The sequence below is a fragment of the Bos javanicus genome, chromosome 12, assembly GCF_032452875.1.
Source record: "Bos javanicus breed banteng chromosome 12, ARS-OSU_banteng_1.0, whole genome shotgun sequence".
NCBI classification, from domain to species: Eukaryota; Metazoa; Chordata; class Mammalia; order Artiodactyla; family Bovidae; genus Bos; species Bos javanicus.
In genome coordinates, this window is record NC_083879.1 from 18,896,298 (window position 1) to 18,912,547 (window position 16,250).

Genomic DNA, 16,250 nt, shown 5'->3' on the forward strand with positions numbered 1-16,250 from the left:
ATATATTCATATCTTTCGTGAAAGAAGAGCAACCCAAAGCAGTTATGTAGTTTTATAAGTTTACATGTAATTGGTAATAATTTATTTTTTACTCTGATGGCTAAAAAACAAAAGCTTGTTCTGATAACTTGAAATAGGGATTAAACTTGACCACATATGCAAGGAACCAGTCTCTGGCACATACAGTAGAAACACAATAAAGTAATTTCCTTTATTAAGATTATAGATAATAGTTTTCAGTGAATTCTCTTTCTGGTTCTCAGCTAAATTTCACACATTGTGAATAATCTCTAAGCCAGACCTCAGGATTCAGAAAGCTAGCTTGCTATAGTTTCTATAAATTAGCTAACAGAAGTAAACTAGCATAACTTTAAAACTGCTGTCATTTCTTGAGTCCAGCATATAGAAGTTGAAAGGTGAGTTTTGGATGAAGCCTCTCTTGCCTAGAGGTGTAAAGCACTTCACAAGTATTGTTTAGTAAATTTATAGGTAATGTTGACTTAGATGTAGAAAAATTTTGTTTTTGTTTTCCAAGGATATGAAAATAAAGAAGGCCTTACTTGTTCTTAGAAGCATCAGAGCATATTTCTTAAAGCTCATTACATCAGTTGCTAAAAAATACATAATACTTCAGTGTTTACTAAATACATAGTAGAAATATATCCTTAGATATGAAACAACTTTTTAAAAAGTTGTTGGGAAGGGATATTACTATAAAAATGAAAGGAAATGTAGAATAAGACAAGCTGAGTTTTCTTTTTTTTAAAAGGACTTTTCAGTGTAAGAAACAAAAAAGGTGTCTTTGGGTAAATACTCGTATATTCCATTTTTGTAACGTTCTCAAGCCCCTAAAGGCATGACTTAACGCATTACAGGGTTAAAAGAGATTTTTAACCCTAAGAAAACAAGTTCCAAATTTCTAACTATTTCCTCTTACTGCTGCTTCCTCTTGACTTTTTCTTGATTTTTCGTATTGTTTTTTCAAATTTTGCCTTTTGTATTTTTCATTGATTTTATATGCAAAGTTTGGTTTGATTTTCCAGTGGGTCATTGTTTCTTAATTTGCACAATTTGCACAGGAATTACCTGGGACATTTGTAAGTACACCGATTCAAGATCCACACTGCAAGCATACTAAACAAGAATCTCTAGCTCCCTGACCAGGGATTGAACCCGCAGCCCCTGCAGTGGAAGTGCAGAGTCCTAACCACTAGACTGCCAGAGAAGGTGTGCTTTAAAAATCTCCCCAGGTGACTGTTATGATCACCAGGCAGGTTTGAAAAACACAACTGTAGGTAAAGAGCAGTCAGTGCCCTTTACAAGATAAACATTTCTATTTTAGCAGGCGAATCATCTGAATTTCCTTTCATGGTTATACACTATTAGTTTAAGGGTTTAGTTTAAAATGAAGAATTCAAAATGTAATTCAAATTGCTTTCCATTTTTGCTTGTTAAGTAACCCAGGATTAATACATGATTTCTGTGATCTGTTCAGGTCCTGCTCAGGTTCCAATGATGTCCCCAAATGGTTCTGTGCCTCCGATTTATGTGCCTCCTGGCTATGCCCCACAGGTATGTTTTGTGTTACTTTTGTCTATATGTGTGTGTGTGAGTGATTGTAACGTTACTATTTAATGCAAACAAAATTTAGGTGCCAAAGCTTATTACCCAGTATAGTATATCTTTGGTAAATCTATTTCAAATATTTTAGCACATTCAATGCTATTTGGAAAGGAGGAAAAATTAAGTTAATAGCACTCATCATTTGGCCTTGTCTTTGGGTGTTGAATTATAATAAAGAATTAATTTTAGAGTTTTTTCTCCTTGGATATATGAATAATATAATTAATATCATAAGGTTTAAAGGCACCCATGCTAACATTTTAAAATTAACCATTTACTTAAAAGTAATCCAAGCCAGTGCGTCCAACTTCTTTTTTACACTTGTTCACAGGTGCCCATGATCATTGCATGGCACATTCTGGTCTGTACAAGAGAATTTAGACCTGTAGACCTACAACCCTAAGGGCTAAGGGGATCAGTATTACCACACACCTGTAGTTCTTTCTTACATACAAGTTGAAAAGCTCTGACTTAGCTTACTTATTTGCACAGGCAAACTTAGTAAAACTGTAAAATCTATAGATGTCAATATCTGCTACTGAGATCCTACGTAGTCAGCACTCATTGCTTCAAAAGCTTTTTGGAAATAGCCAGTTTCTTATCCTAGCACTGAATTTATACTTGAAAATTTTTTTAAGATGTATTTATTTATTTAAATTATGGCTGTGCTGGGTCCTCATTGCTGCACGCAGGCTTTCTCGAGTTGCGGTGAGTGGGGCTGCTGCTCGCTGCCATGTGCGGGCTTCTCCTTGCAGTGGCTTCTCCTGGTGCCGCTCCCGGGCTCCAGGGGCACAGGCTTCAGTAGTTGCAGCACACAGGCTGCATGCGCTGTCCCGCAGCATGTGGGATCTTCCCAGACCAGGGATTGAACCCGTGTTCCCTGCATTATAATAAGGCAGAATCTTAGTAGAATATATTAATAAATTAAATATAATTAATGTATATATGATTATATTAAATATATAATAATTATATTAAGATATATCTTAATATAATAAGACAGATTCTTAACCACTGAGCCACCAGCAAAGCCCCTATACTTGGACTTTTCTTCAGAAAATTCCTCTCTTATATCCTCCCTGATTATGCCAAAATACTGGTGGGCTATTGTGGTAGTTCACTGGCCACTATGTGACGCCTACCCCACTATATGAATGACAGCAAAAGAGGACCATGATGCTGGGGAGAATGAAAATAGTATGAGAATTAGAGTCAAAAAGCTGGATCCATATCATGTTTAAAACCCTTGCTGGCTGCATGGCCTTGGACAGATTAACTTCCTTGAGCCTCAGTGTCCTCACTGTAAGATAAGATGATAACATATATGAGATAACATAGTTGAAAGTGAAGAAAGAAATGGCAGCTCACTCCAGTATTCTTGCCTGGAAAATCCCATGGACAGAGGAGCCTGGCGGTCTACAGTCCATGGGTTCGCAGAGTCAGGCACAACTGAGTGACTGATACTTTCACTTTCTTTCATATTTGAAAATACTTGGTAAGCTTTCCAGAAGAATAATCCGCTCATTATTTCTGCTTTTGTTTAGCACACTGACTCCTTAGCCTGCCTGCCTTTTTTATCCTACTAAATCTACTCTCTGGTATACACTACACCAAAGCCTTCTTCCAGCATAATCCTCTTTGACCTCTAAACATTTGTTAAAAACATAGTCATGTATAGATGGGAGAGTTGGACCAAAAAGAAGACTGAGCACTCAAGAATTGATGCTTTTGAACTGTGTTGTTGAAGAAGACTCTTGAAAGTCCCTTGGACTGCAAGGAGATCCAACCAGTCAATCCTAAAGGAAATCAATCCTGAATATTCATTGGAAGGACTGATGCTGAAGCTCCAATACTTTGGCCACGTGATGTGAAGAACTGACTCATTAGAAAAGACCCTGATGCTGAGAAAGATTGAAGGCAGGAGGAGAAGGGGACGACAGAGGATGAGATGGTTGGATGGCATCACTAACTCAATGGACACGAGTTTGAGCAAGCTCTGGGAGATGGTGAAGGATAGGGAGGCCTGGTGTGCTGCAGTCCATGGGGTTGCAAAGAGTCCAACACGACTGAGTGAGTGAACAGCAACAGTCCTCTTTGACCTCTGAACATTTGACTCTTCCCTGGTGGCTCAGTGGTAAAAGAGTACGCTTGCCAATGCAAGAGCCTTGGGTTTGATCCCTGGGTCAGGAAGATCCCCTGGAGAAGGAAATGGCAACCCACTCCAATATTCTTGCCTGGGAAATCCCATGGACAGAGGAGCCTGGCGGGCTACAGTCTGTAGGGTCACAAGGAATTGTACACTACTTAGCAACTAAACAACATTCATATGATTTACCCCAGATTACCCCAGATTTTCTTGAAGTAATGCTATCCTGATTCTTCCTACTTCTCTGTTTACTCCTTTTCAGACCTTTCTCCATCTCCCTAAAGAGGATTACATAGCATAGCTCAGTTTAACAAACATGTTGAATGGCATCATGTGCCAAGCTCTGTATTGGGTGCTAGTGACATAAAGATGATTAAGACATTATTCAAAGGCAGTTGTAGGAATTCTGCTGTTCTCTCAGCTAACAGTACCTTTCATTTTTATGGCAAATTTCTACTCTTCTCAATTCACTCAGTTATGACCTTCTAGAATTAACTTTCCTTGAACCTTTTCACATGGCTTTCTGTTTGGGTTCTCATAGCACATTATGTATATCCCTCTTTTAACAAATTTTTCACATTGTTTAGTTAATAAATTCTCTTTCCTGAGAAGAGAAGATTATGAATTCATACAGTTCCTGTATTTAACAGTAGTCAACAGATATGCATTGAGTGCTCTTACATGTTAGGGACTCTCAGTGCTTGAATAAAAAGAGGCAAGGACCTCTGTACTTCTGTAGTTTACATTCTGTGGGAAAAAGGAAACAATAAGCATAATAAATGGGTAAATTGTATAATGTATTAGGTGGTGAGTAAAATGGGGGGAAAAGAAAGAAAACGGAGCTAGTTACATTTTAAGATAGGGTTGTCAGACTAGGCATCATTGGAAAGGTGCCTTTGAACTAAGTCCTGAAGGACATTTGGGAGTTAGCCATGCATTTATTCAGGGAAAGAGGATTCTGGGAACAGAAACAGCTGGTGCAAAAGGCCTAAGATGAGAGCATGCTTGGGAACAAGGGGGCCGTTGCGGCTGGACTGAGTCCTTAAGGCACAATTATAGTAAACATGAGGTCAGAGAGATAGTAAGACTAGATCATACAGAATTCTCATTCATCTTTATTTCCTCAGTGCTGAGTACAGTGCCTGTCATGTATTAAGGGCTCAATAAATACTAGTAAATCAATCAAATGGTCATCCAAGTTAAGATTCTGTATCTTTTTTAAAATTTATTTTGCCATGCCACACAACATGTGGAATCTTGGTTCTCCAACCAGGGATTAAACCTACACCCCCTGCATTGGAAGCACAGTGTTAACCCCTGGACCACCAGGGAAGTCCGAAGTGCTGTATTTCTAGGGCAAGAGCCACTAAAATAATCTTCCTATATAACTTCTTGAATTTGTTCACTTCTGTGCTCATTAGTTGGCTTGTCCACTCAGTGCGGTCTAGATTTCTTGACACATAAGGCCTTAACATGGTTCTGTTCTGGTTTGTCTCTGTACCCTTCTTTTGATAAATGTAATCACCTATCTATTTTTTCAGCCAAACATGACTACTCATGCTCACTTGATGTTCTTCTTTCTCCATGGTTTTCTTAATGCTGTTATCCGGGAAATGTTATTCATTCCCTCATTTCTGCCTTTTGAAATTCTACCCATCTTTGAGAACCTAGATCAAGTTATTTGTACCATTCTTTAGTTACATATACCTACCTGATACTATAATTGTGTGTCTATATATTCTCCTTAAATGGGATTTTAATTTCCTTGAGTGTATGGAGGTACCTTTTATTATTTTTGTTCTGCAGTAACTCAAATACAGTATGTATTTCATAAATATTTGTCAAATAAGTGAATGAACTTTAACAGTAATCATTGTCTCTAGGAAATGTACCATTTTTAAGCACACAGTGGTAATCCAAAAACAAAAATCTATTCTCATCATTATTGAAATAATTTAAGTACCTAGTGTGTAAGAATGAATTCTAACATTTTGACATCACCTTTGAAGTACAACCCCTATTGCCTGACATACACAATTTCTCATGTTAGAAAATACTTACCAAGAGCCAAGTTCTCGGCACAGCTAAGAGCTTGGTAATTGTCCAAAATTTGACGCATAAGCAAACATAATTATATTAGCAAAAATAAAGCTGGGAGTTGAACCAAACATTAAGACACGTGGATGGCTGTTATAAGGTGCATGTTGTATTCGGCTCAGTGGGAACTAAGGAGCACACACACTAAATCCAGGAATAGCTGTCATCTGCAGTCTCTTTCTAGACTTCTGTACACTGTTCTCCCCTTGGGGCAGCAGTTTAATCAACTCCATCCCTGCCTTCTGTGTATCTGTTGCTGAAGGCCAGTGGTCGAAGGAGGGTCAAGTAATGTTTTTGCTATCAGATCAGATCAGTTGCTCAGTCGTGTCCGACTCTTTGCGACCCCATGAATCGCAGCACGCCAGGCCTCCCTGTCCATCACCAACTCCCGGAGTTCACTCAGACTCACGTCCATCGAGTCAGTGATGCCATCCAGCCATCTCATCCTCTGTCGTCCCCTTCTCCTCCTGCCCCCAATCCCTCCCAGCAATGTTTTTTGCTATACCATCATGTAATTCAGTACATACACTAACAGGATTCAGCAAATGTAAATATCCTAAAACATTTGGTCAGACAAGCAAGGACTGCAAAAACTAAAATCCAGTATGGCAGAAACTAACACAATGTTGTAAGGCAGTTATCCTCCAATTAAAAATAAATAATTTTAAAAAATTGAAATCCAATGTTGTGACTCTCTAGCTCTACCACTGAGGAAGTAATCATGCTACAAACCAAAGAGCATATTGAGGCCGAAAAATTAAAGATTCAAAAGATAATAATCTTAGATGAAGATCAAGATTTAACAAAGTACTTAAGTAGAAATGAAGAAATCATGATTTACCCAGGATAAATCAACCTTCAAATTTTTTGTTTGTATGAATGCCATCAAGTTTAGAAGCACTTATCAATAATTCACATATATTTTAACTTGATTTTTGAGAATAACAGACAGGGTATTATATGTTAGGTAATTTGGGGATTCATTGGTTTTGTTTTTCTCATTTGCAATTTGCAAAGCCCAAAGTTGCCGTTAAAATTGCCAATTTTGTTATACTTTCTTTGCTTCTTTTATCTAAGAGTTCTATAATATTGTTAATTTATATTTGTACCTTATTTCTCTGATACTTCAGCATTCTATGTAGCTGTAATGAAAATAGTCTTAATTTTTTAGTTGCATAGCTTTTGTTATTGGATCAGAAAAATGGATCATCATTTTTAAAAAATTTTTATTAACCATCAGGTACTTGCAATATGATGGGGAAGCCTAAAGTTAATTAAAATTTTATGCATAAAGTAGTCCTGGGTGTTCATTGGAAGGACTGATGTTGAAGCTGAAACTCCAATACTTTGGCCACCTGATGCGAAGAGCTGACTCATTGGAAAAGACCCTGATGCTGGGAAAGATTGAGAGCAGGAGGAGAAGGGGACGACAGAGGATGAGATAGTTGGATGGCATCACTGACTCGATCGACATGGGTTTGGGTGGACTCCAGGAGTTGGTGATGGACAGGGAGGCCTGGTGTGCTGCAGTTCATGGGGTCACAAAGAATCAGACACGACAGCGACTGAACTGAACTGAAAATGTAATTGTTCACCAGAAGCTTAAATGTCAAGGAATATTAATTTTGCAAGCAAGCCAATGGGAAATGTATTTAGTGATAAAGAACAAATAGAGTTGTACATTTTCTGATCATTATTATATGGAAAACTTGGAAAACATGTAAAAGGGTAGGGGAAAAATTCCATTGAGTGTTATAACCCAGAGACACTCTCTGTAAACATTTAGTATGTTTCCCCTTAGCCTTTTCTCTAATTACAGACATAATTTTAGACATAACCTTAAGGAACTTGATTATTACAGTTTAACAAATAAGAAAGGGAAATTTATGAGTGATTTGACATACTGCATAGAGACAGAAATATGTGCCAGCTGAACTCAGACACCAAAGGGAGAAACAGTACAGTAAACAAAAACAGTGAAAACAAATGATGACACAGAAAGCATATGGTGACAGGTGTAGAAGGAACTTAGTTTCCTGGCAAATAATAACAACTTGTAGTCCCTAAGGGCATTGCAGCTCAGAATAACACTTGATATTTTAGTGATGAAGTTAATGAATTATCAAGAAAATAATGTAGACTTAACCTGAATGGGACTCCTGAAAGGTAATACCAAAAGTTCCTTCCTTCTGCCTTTCTGTAATGGCTCCTTGTTTTTTATGGAATGTGGGTTGTTATGGTGATGAGAGGGTACCTAACAGGGAGGGGATTGTAGATCTCATAATATGGGGAAAGGGCCTGTGTCAGCGTCATGAAAAGTTTCAGATTACTCCTTTGAGCTGGACTTGGTATTTCACTGAGCCTTTATGTCAGCACACAGCAATGAGGTTAGTAAATCTTTCAAAGATTGTACAAACAAGTCTCATCTCAGTCTTTGTCTCTCCTGGAAAGAACAACCAAAACAGATGGACAGCAGTGTAAGAGACTGAAAGGGGATTTAGAGGTTTAGATGAGGATGAAAAGACACAGTAAGAGCTGGACAGAAAGGTTGTAGTCGCTTACGTTGCTGTGTGCTTGGTTAGATGTTGGATGAATCTGTTAGATGAATGGCCAGAAATATCTGTAATACTGTTCAATAGCTTAAATTTGGAGTTGTTCAGAATGATGCGATAGAAGTAGGTTGCTAGAAGTAGCAGGGAAGCAAAGGTTGTAGGAATTGAAGAAGTCACAAAACCCTAGTAGTTAGCTATTGTTAAGGCGGGTGGGAGATTTGAGTAGAACCAATAGCATTTATTTCCGGTCATATCAGTCATCAAACATTTTTTGAGCATCTGTCATACACTACATGTACCGTACCAGTTATTGGGGAGAAAACAGGATACAGAACAGATCTGTCATGGAATGTCCATTCTGGAGCACAATATAAAATATCAGATAGCAAACACAACCTCCTTTCTCTGCAGCCCCTCTCAGTTACGTCTGTGTTCAGTGAAGGAAACAAAACAGGGTTTTTGTCTAAAATTAGATATTGCATGGTGTATGTGGTTAGGTGGTCAAACTGTGTTGATATTTCCATTTATCTCATCGTCTTTAATTTTTTTAACATAGACTATGGATTATATTTTACCTTTTTTTCCTTCTCAGAACTTGTTGATTTTATCTTAATCTCTGCCATCATTGTACCCTGTTGGTGTAAAATTCATTGTCTTGGCTATTTCTCGGCAGCTAGAGACTAGGCGGATAGTTTGAGGTCTCTGGCTTCACTCTGACATTACTGGCTGCTCAGATGATTTCTTGAAGTGGTGGAGTTCTCCACACCCTCTTGATCCTGATCTGGCTCTTTTTTTTTTTTTTAATCTCTGTATCTTAGTTTTTTTTTTTTTTTTCTTTTAATTGTAAAATACACATTAAAAATATAACTGTTTTAAAGGTTCAGTTCAGTGGTATTAAGTACATTCACACTGTTGCACTACCATCCATCCCCAGAACTCTTCTTGCAAAACTGAACTCTGTACCTTATCAACCTTAAAAATAAAATACATAGTTAACAGCAAAATGATGTTATTCATGAAAAGCAGAGAAATTGCAGTGCAGGACATGCAAACTATGGCAAACCATAGGCAAGTTCCCAAAATAAAGAAGAGGACCGTTCTTAACGAAAAGAGGGGAGTTGGGAAGGGGTGGTTTTTGAGCAAAGTCCATTGGAGGAAAGAGAGTTGAGGGTTATGGCTGCTTCTGATTAGGCTAGTTGTGGTAGTTTCTCATTGGCCATACTAAGCAAGGAGAAAATTTTTCCTTCCTCCAGCTGGGGTATGTAAAGTAAGCTTCCTTCCGGTTGGGAAATGCAAGGTATGTGATTCCTGCTAGAGTCTGCAAGGGACAGCAAACAGTAGTGCATGAGAGTTTCCCCTCTTCAGGGCTTCCAGACTATTTTAAGTCAGGTTTCTTGTTGAAATCTCATTTCACAACCTTTTAAAACAATTAACTCCCCAGTCTCCCTTCCCTCAGCTTATCTGTATATTTGAAATGTTCTTATTCAGCAGAAAAGTGGTTTTAATTTCATAAGCAATTTAGCCATTTCTTTTTTAACTGATGAGATCTCACTTGTGTTTGTGAAATTTAAAAAGGCACTAGGAGGCAAGTATTTGTCGATTTTGTGCTAACAAAGTGAATAAGAACATGGAATTGAAGTCAGTTTATCTGAGCTCAGTTACTAGTTCCTCCACTTACTGCCTGTGTGACATTGCAAGTTATTTAACATCTCTATGCCTCAGTTTCCCTGTCTAAAAAAAATGGAAATAATAATGCTACCTATTTTAGCATTGTTTTGAGGATTAAATAGTTAACACATGTCCCTTGAGAAACTTACAGTTAAATTATAGAGTAAGACATGTTGGAAAATTAACAAATACTACAGTGTTAGGGATACCAAACAGATGATAGAGAATAAATGTAGTAGAAGTGATAGGAAAGAGAGAACACTGAGATTCTGGTATCTAGGAAAGGGTTCACAGAGAGCAGTCAAGGAAACTACAGACTGCTAACCCCACATCTCTTTCAGCATCTGAAGTTACATTCTTTACCTTCTCATCTCATCAGTCCGTAATTCTCTTTCATCTAGATCAGACTTTTCTGCTCCTATCTAAATCCTGTGCCCCAGCTGGAGTCCTGACTGTCCTCTCCTTTTGCCTGCTCAAGGACATTACTCTAGCTCTCTCTCTCTCCCCTACATCACAGTTTCTTACTCTCTGATGGATCATGCTCATTAGTATATCAGCATGTTGTAATTGCTCCCACTAAAAACAGCAACATTTTTTAAGCTGCTTGACTCTTCTACTGTCAGTTACCACCCTACATATTCCCTTCTATAGGAAAACTTTCTAAAATTGTGAGAAAATTTAGCTCTCTAATTCTCCTCCCCACTTTGTCTCTTCAATCCTCTCCACTCAGGCTTTGCCCCTATGATTATGCTAAAACTGCTCTCATCAAGGTCCCTATGACTTCCAAATTGCTAAATCCAATGGTCAGTCCTTAGTCTTCATCTTATTGAACCTATCATCGACACTTAACAAAATCGATCCATTCTCCCTGATATACTTAACCAAACTCTAGAAGTCCAATGCGCTATCCATTGTGCTACGGAGCCACCTATAACCAAACTCTACACTCTTAAGTTTTCTTCCTCCCTTACCCGTTTGTCCTTTCCTATCTTTCTGGAACTGCAGGCCACTATTATCTAACTGCCTACTCAACATTTCCACTTACAGACTTACCAAACTTACACATGCAAAACCTAAAACTCCAGATCTTCTCCCTACTCTGCTGAAGTAACTTGTTCTAACCTATAGCTTTCCCTTTCACTGTTGGTGAAATACCATGATTCCAAAACTTTTTCACACTTCTCCAGTGGAATTATCAGCTGAGCTTGTTGTTCTGCCTTTAAAGATATGCTAACTGTGGGCAGCTTCGCACTCCCTGCACTCCCTGCACCCTGCACCACCATCTCTTGCCTAGATTTCTACAATGACTTCCTGAATGATCTCCCCATTTTTGGCTTTGCCCTACAATCTATCCTCAACTCAGCAGCCAGAGTAACCCTAGTAAATGTAAAGATATATCAGGATTTCTCAATCTTGGTACAATAAACAGTGTAAGCCAATAATTTTTTGTTATGGGGGGGTGGTGGGGGGGGTTGTCCTCTGTGTTGTAGGGCATTTAGCGCCATCCCTGACCTCTACTCACTAAATAGTACCTCCAGTTCCAGGTGTGACAACCAAAGACTCCAAGCATGCTCAGTCGCTTCATTCACACTCAACTCTATGGACTGTAGCCCACCAGGCTCCTCTGTCCATGGGGATTCTCCAGGCGAGAATACTGGAGTGGGTTGCCATACCCTTTTCCAGGGGATCGTCCCAACTCAGGGATTGAACCTGCGTCTCTTATGTCTCCTGCGTTGGCAGGCAGCTTCTTTACCACTAGCACCACCTGGGAAGCCCTAAAAATGACTCCAGATACTGCCAAATGTCCTTTACAGCAAGGGTCACCAACCTCCAGGATCTAATGCCTGATGATCTGATGTGGAGCTGATGTAATAATAATAGAAATAAAGTGCACAATAAATGTAATACGCTTGAATCATTCCAAACCCATCCTTACCCTAAGTCCATGGAAAAACTGTCTTCCGTAAAACCAGTCCTCCTAAAAGTTGGAGACTGTTGCTCTAGGGAGTAAAATCACCCCTCAATGAAAACCACTTGTTTCTGTGATGGTCCTCCACCTCACTGAGTACATATAGTCTTTAATAGCCTGTACAGTACAACCTGCCTGACATGGCCATCATCTCTACCATTTTGTATCTGTTGATCTTATCTGCTTCTGTCTTTTCTCCTCCTTTACGCTGATCCAGTCACACTGGCTTCCTCCTAACCAGTCCTACTTTAAAGGCTTTGTTCTGACTGTTCCCTCTTCCCAGAACAGTCTTTCAGATTTTTGCCTGGCTAATTCCTTCAATTCCTTCACATCTCTGCTCAAATTTCACTTTGCCAATAAGGCCTATCCTGATCATTCTTTTCTATTATGACCGTCCCCCTCTTGCGGTACTTCTGATCCCCCTCACCTGGTGTGTGGTTTTTTCCCGTCGTGTTTATTGCCGTGCAGCGTGCTAAATGACTAACTTGCTGTCATGTTCGTCTGCCCCTGTTAGTGTGTGTGCCCACACAAACGTGTCACTGGTTTTTTCTCTCCTAACTTACCACTATCTTCTTGTTCAAAAACAAATTTTGTTTTAATGAATGGAGGTGGTTAGTGCTAGCTTTGGAAGGATAGATGAGACTCTCATAGGTACAGACTGGGGGAAAGTAAAATGAAGAGAAGATGGCATAAGCCAAGGTACAAGATAAAGAAATATGCAGGTAAGTATGAAGATAGGTGTTTTAGTAAACCAGCCTGGCTGGAATGAAGGGTTCAGAGCTTGGTGTGGAAGAAAGATGACAGCTATAATGAGAGGTTGGAACCAGATGGAACGCTAGGTTGAAGAGTGTGTACCATGCAGTCCTGTCAGCAGTGGAGGTCATTTAAGATTTGTGAGTCAGACAGTTGATAAAGGTGAAAGTGGTATGTTAATGGCAGACATTGTGGTTTGGCTCACTCAGAATCCATTTCAGACTTCCTCTCAGGTCCCTTCCTATAGGTTAGAGGCTGAAAAATGGTAAACAGATTCCAGATTATCTTCAGCTAGGGTTCCAGATAGGACGTTGTTTCCACCAGTCATAGGCAGTTGTCCAGGCTTGAATCCAGAACTGGGTTAAATAGGGAGACATGGGATATGAGGTCTCCATTGTGCTGGAAACAAATGTTGTAGTCTTCACCGAGTGTATCAAGACAGTGATTCATTTGCTTTTCTGGTTCCGTGTTATCTCACAAGTCATCTCACACTTCATCAGGGAAAGTTTAATAACCTATTTAATAGCAACTATATTCTTCCTAAAGCAGTAATTAATTTGTAAGTTAGGCTTATCTGTATCCAAGTAACTGTGTTTTCTAACATCCTTACCAAGCACATTTGTTTATAAACAAAATTTGCTATTCGTTTAGGCGTAGTAAAACTTACTCTTCGATAGTAAAATGCGAAAATATTAGGATTTGCCTTTAAGTTACTACTTTACATTTTAATCATTTTCTGTTATTAGCTGTTTGTTATACTTCAGTAGTAATTATTTAAGTCTAAAAGATAAAGAACTCTTCTTGTAGAAGTATTTCTAATCTTGAGGTAAAATCTTGTATCTTTTTAGTCCTTCCTGTTTGTTCTTGTCCCAGTGAGGTTCAAAGGGAAATCTGTCATTTTAAAAAATATTTTTCCACAGTGTGACCCCTTTGTAGAAATGTGTAATTTCTAAGACTTAGAGCCACAGAGATTTTCCTTAACTGGGAGTGTTTTTGCCTCCCTTGACATGATCTTCAACTATTAAAATTGTTCTGGTCGTGGTCCTAAGAGTTTTATGTCTAAATTCAATATACAGTTGATCTGGGGAGTTTGGATCCAGTTTTTTCCCCATTGCTGTTTCACAATTTCTGTTCTTTCCGTATCTTATTTTTCCCCTACCTCACAAAAAGAAAGAAATTCCTGACCCTGTTATATTGAAACCAGAAGGTCCCTTGAGACATTTGGTCCCATTGCTACATTTTAACTGTATCACTAAATGCATGTCACACCTAAATACCAAATATCCTAACTCACTGTGTATATTATTATTTAGCCAATCTTGTCAGTGTTTTAAGATTTATATTGCATTGTATAACAAAAACTACTTCATGTTGTTCGGTGCTAATTCATATGTATGTAATGTATTTAATAAAATCTTTTCATGTTCTGTAAAATTTGTTAATTAACTTCTGATCGATGTAATAATTTTTACTCTCACATATCTGGAAAAAACTGCTTACGTTCTATGGAAGAAACTTTTAATCTGTTGTTCATTTTATAGGTTATTGAAGACAATGGTGTTCGAAGAGTTGTTGTGGTTCCTCAGGCACCAGAGTTTCATCCTGGTGGTCACACAGTCATCCACCGCTCTCCACACCCTCCTCTACCTGGTTTCATTCCTGTCCCAACCATGATGCCCCCCCCACCACGCCACATGTACTCACCGGTTACTGGAGCCGGAGACATGGCAACGCAGTATATGCCACCGTATCAGTCTTCACAAGTATATGGAGATGTAGGTAAGACATCTAGAAAGCATTCTTGTTTTATGGAGTTGGCTGGTCTTTGCTTGGATGTAATAGGTGCTATTATCACATTATATAAAAGAAACCAAAAAATGGTAACTATCACAATAATTTTCTGTCACTCAAACACTGTGTTAAGGGAATTCTAGTCAGTACTCTGTAATGACCTATATGGGAAAAGAATCTAAAAAAGAGTGGATATATGTGTATGTGTAACCCATTCACTTTGTTATACAGCAGAAACTAACACAACATTGTAAATCAACTATGCTCCAGTAAAAATTAACTTAGAAAAACATGTTAAATGTGTCATCTTCATGCCCAGCCTTCAAAGCAGGTGAGTAAACAGAAAATCAGAAAGGGAAAGTAACTTACATCGTGCAGCAACGTTCAGTGGGGACACACTCAAACAAGAGGTCTACTTGTCTGTCCTGCTGCTCTCTGAGGAAATTTTTTAGTTAGGGGTGATCATGCTGCTGTTTAATTTTGAAGCCTCTGATGCCACTAACTAACATTGCTAGGTTCTATAAGATACTGGGGGAAAAAAACGAAACAATCTCTGCCCTCAGGGAGTTAATAAATTGTTGGGAAGACTAGACAGCTACATATACACAAAATAATCATCTTACTCTTTCCTGTGGCTTTAAATACCATCCATAGACTGACAGTTTTTTTTTTTTAATTTGTATCTTCAGTCAAAAACCTCTCCTCTGAGCCCCAGGTTTTTATTTCTGTCTGTGGTGTTTTTTTTGGACTGTGCTGCATTCCCAAGCCAGGGATTAAATCCAGGCCATGGAATTAAAAGCCTGGACTCTGGAATCCTAACCACTAGGCCACCAGGTTACTCCTCTAACTGCCTTCTTGATAACTCCACTGAAGTGTCTCATACATCTCAGTTATAGTATTTTTAAACATAGTTATGGAACTTGATTTTCTGTGTCATCTTCATCTCCATGAATGGTACCGCTGTCCACTCAGTTTGCACAGTTAAAAACCAGATGACCAAATTTGATTCCTCCTCTTTCAACCCCCACATCAGTTGATATCTTACTTTCAGAAGATTCCCAGATGTGACTGCTTTTCTCCACTGCTACTCAGACTTAGTCCCCCGTCACCTCTGGTCAGGACGCCTGGAGCAACAGCCTTCCCGTGGGTTTTCCGCTGTCATTCCTGCCCGCAACCATCCACACTCAGCCAGAGTAATCATTTTAAAATATAAATCAGACCATTCTTCTAGTTAATAGAGTTCAGTGACTTTCCACTACATTTAGAATAAAATCCTAAACCCTTCCCCTTGACCAGAATTTCTCAACTTCAGCACTGTTTGAAGAAGGATGAGTCTTTACTGTGGAGGACAGAACTGGCTTTGTAGGATGTTTAGAAGGATCCCTGCCCTCTACCCACTAGATGCCAATAGCACACAACTCCACCCTCACCCTCCTCCAACTCAGCTGTGACAACTAGAAGTATCTCCAGACACTGCCAGATGACTCCTGGGGGCCACATTTGGGCCTGGTTGCCAACCACTGCCTTGGACAAGATCCTGTTCTGTGGCCTCAGTCTGCCTTGTCTTACTTGTTCCCATGCACACACCCCACCTTCGGTTTTTCAGAACCAAGCTCTTTCTTGCCTCAATGCCTGTACACATGGTGGGCTC

General features: G+C 39.0%; 1 protein-coding gene and 1 long non-coding RNA gene across 9 annotated transcripts in view; one reads left to right on the forward strand and one right to left on the reverse strand.

Moving 5' to 3' along the window:
- The window catches only part of FNDC3A (fibronectin type III domain containing 3A), a 113,486-nt gene that overhangs the window by 63,156 nt on the left and 34,080 nt on the right, over positions 1-16,250 (forward strand). For 7 of the 8 annotated variants that reach the window (XM_061434624.1, XM_061434622.1, XM_061434623.1 and 4 more), the window contains 2 exons: positions 1,496-1,572; positions 14,350-14,587. In XM_061434624.1, the coding sequence (XP_061290608.1) occupies positions 1,496-1,572; positions 14,350-14,587 (315 nt within the window). Of the gene's footprint in view, positions 1-1,495; positions 1,573-8,168; positions 8,254-14,349; positions 14,588-16,250 lie in introns of those variants that run through there. The other variant, XM_061434627.1, reaches the window with a different exon arrangement.
- LOC133258240 (uncharacterized) lies at positions 2,267-8,083 on the reverse strand. The gene is made up of 3 exons (XR_009739882.1): positions 8,013-8,083; positions 4,451-4,516; positions 2,267-2,503 (listed from the first exon to the last, which is right to left on the reverse strand). It is a non-coding gene; the product is annotated as an uncharacterized LOC133258240 (long non-coding RNA).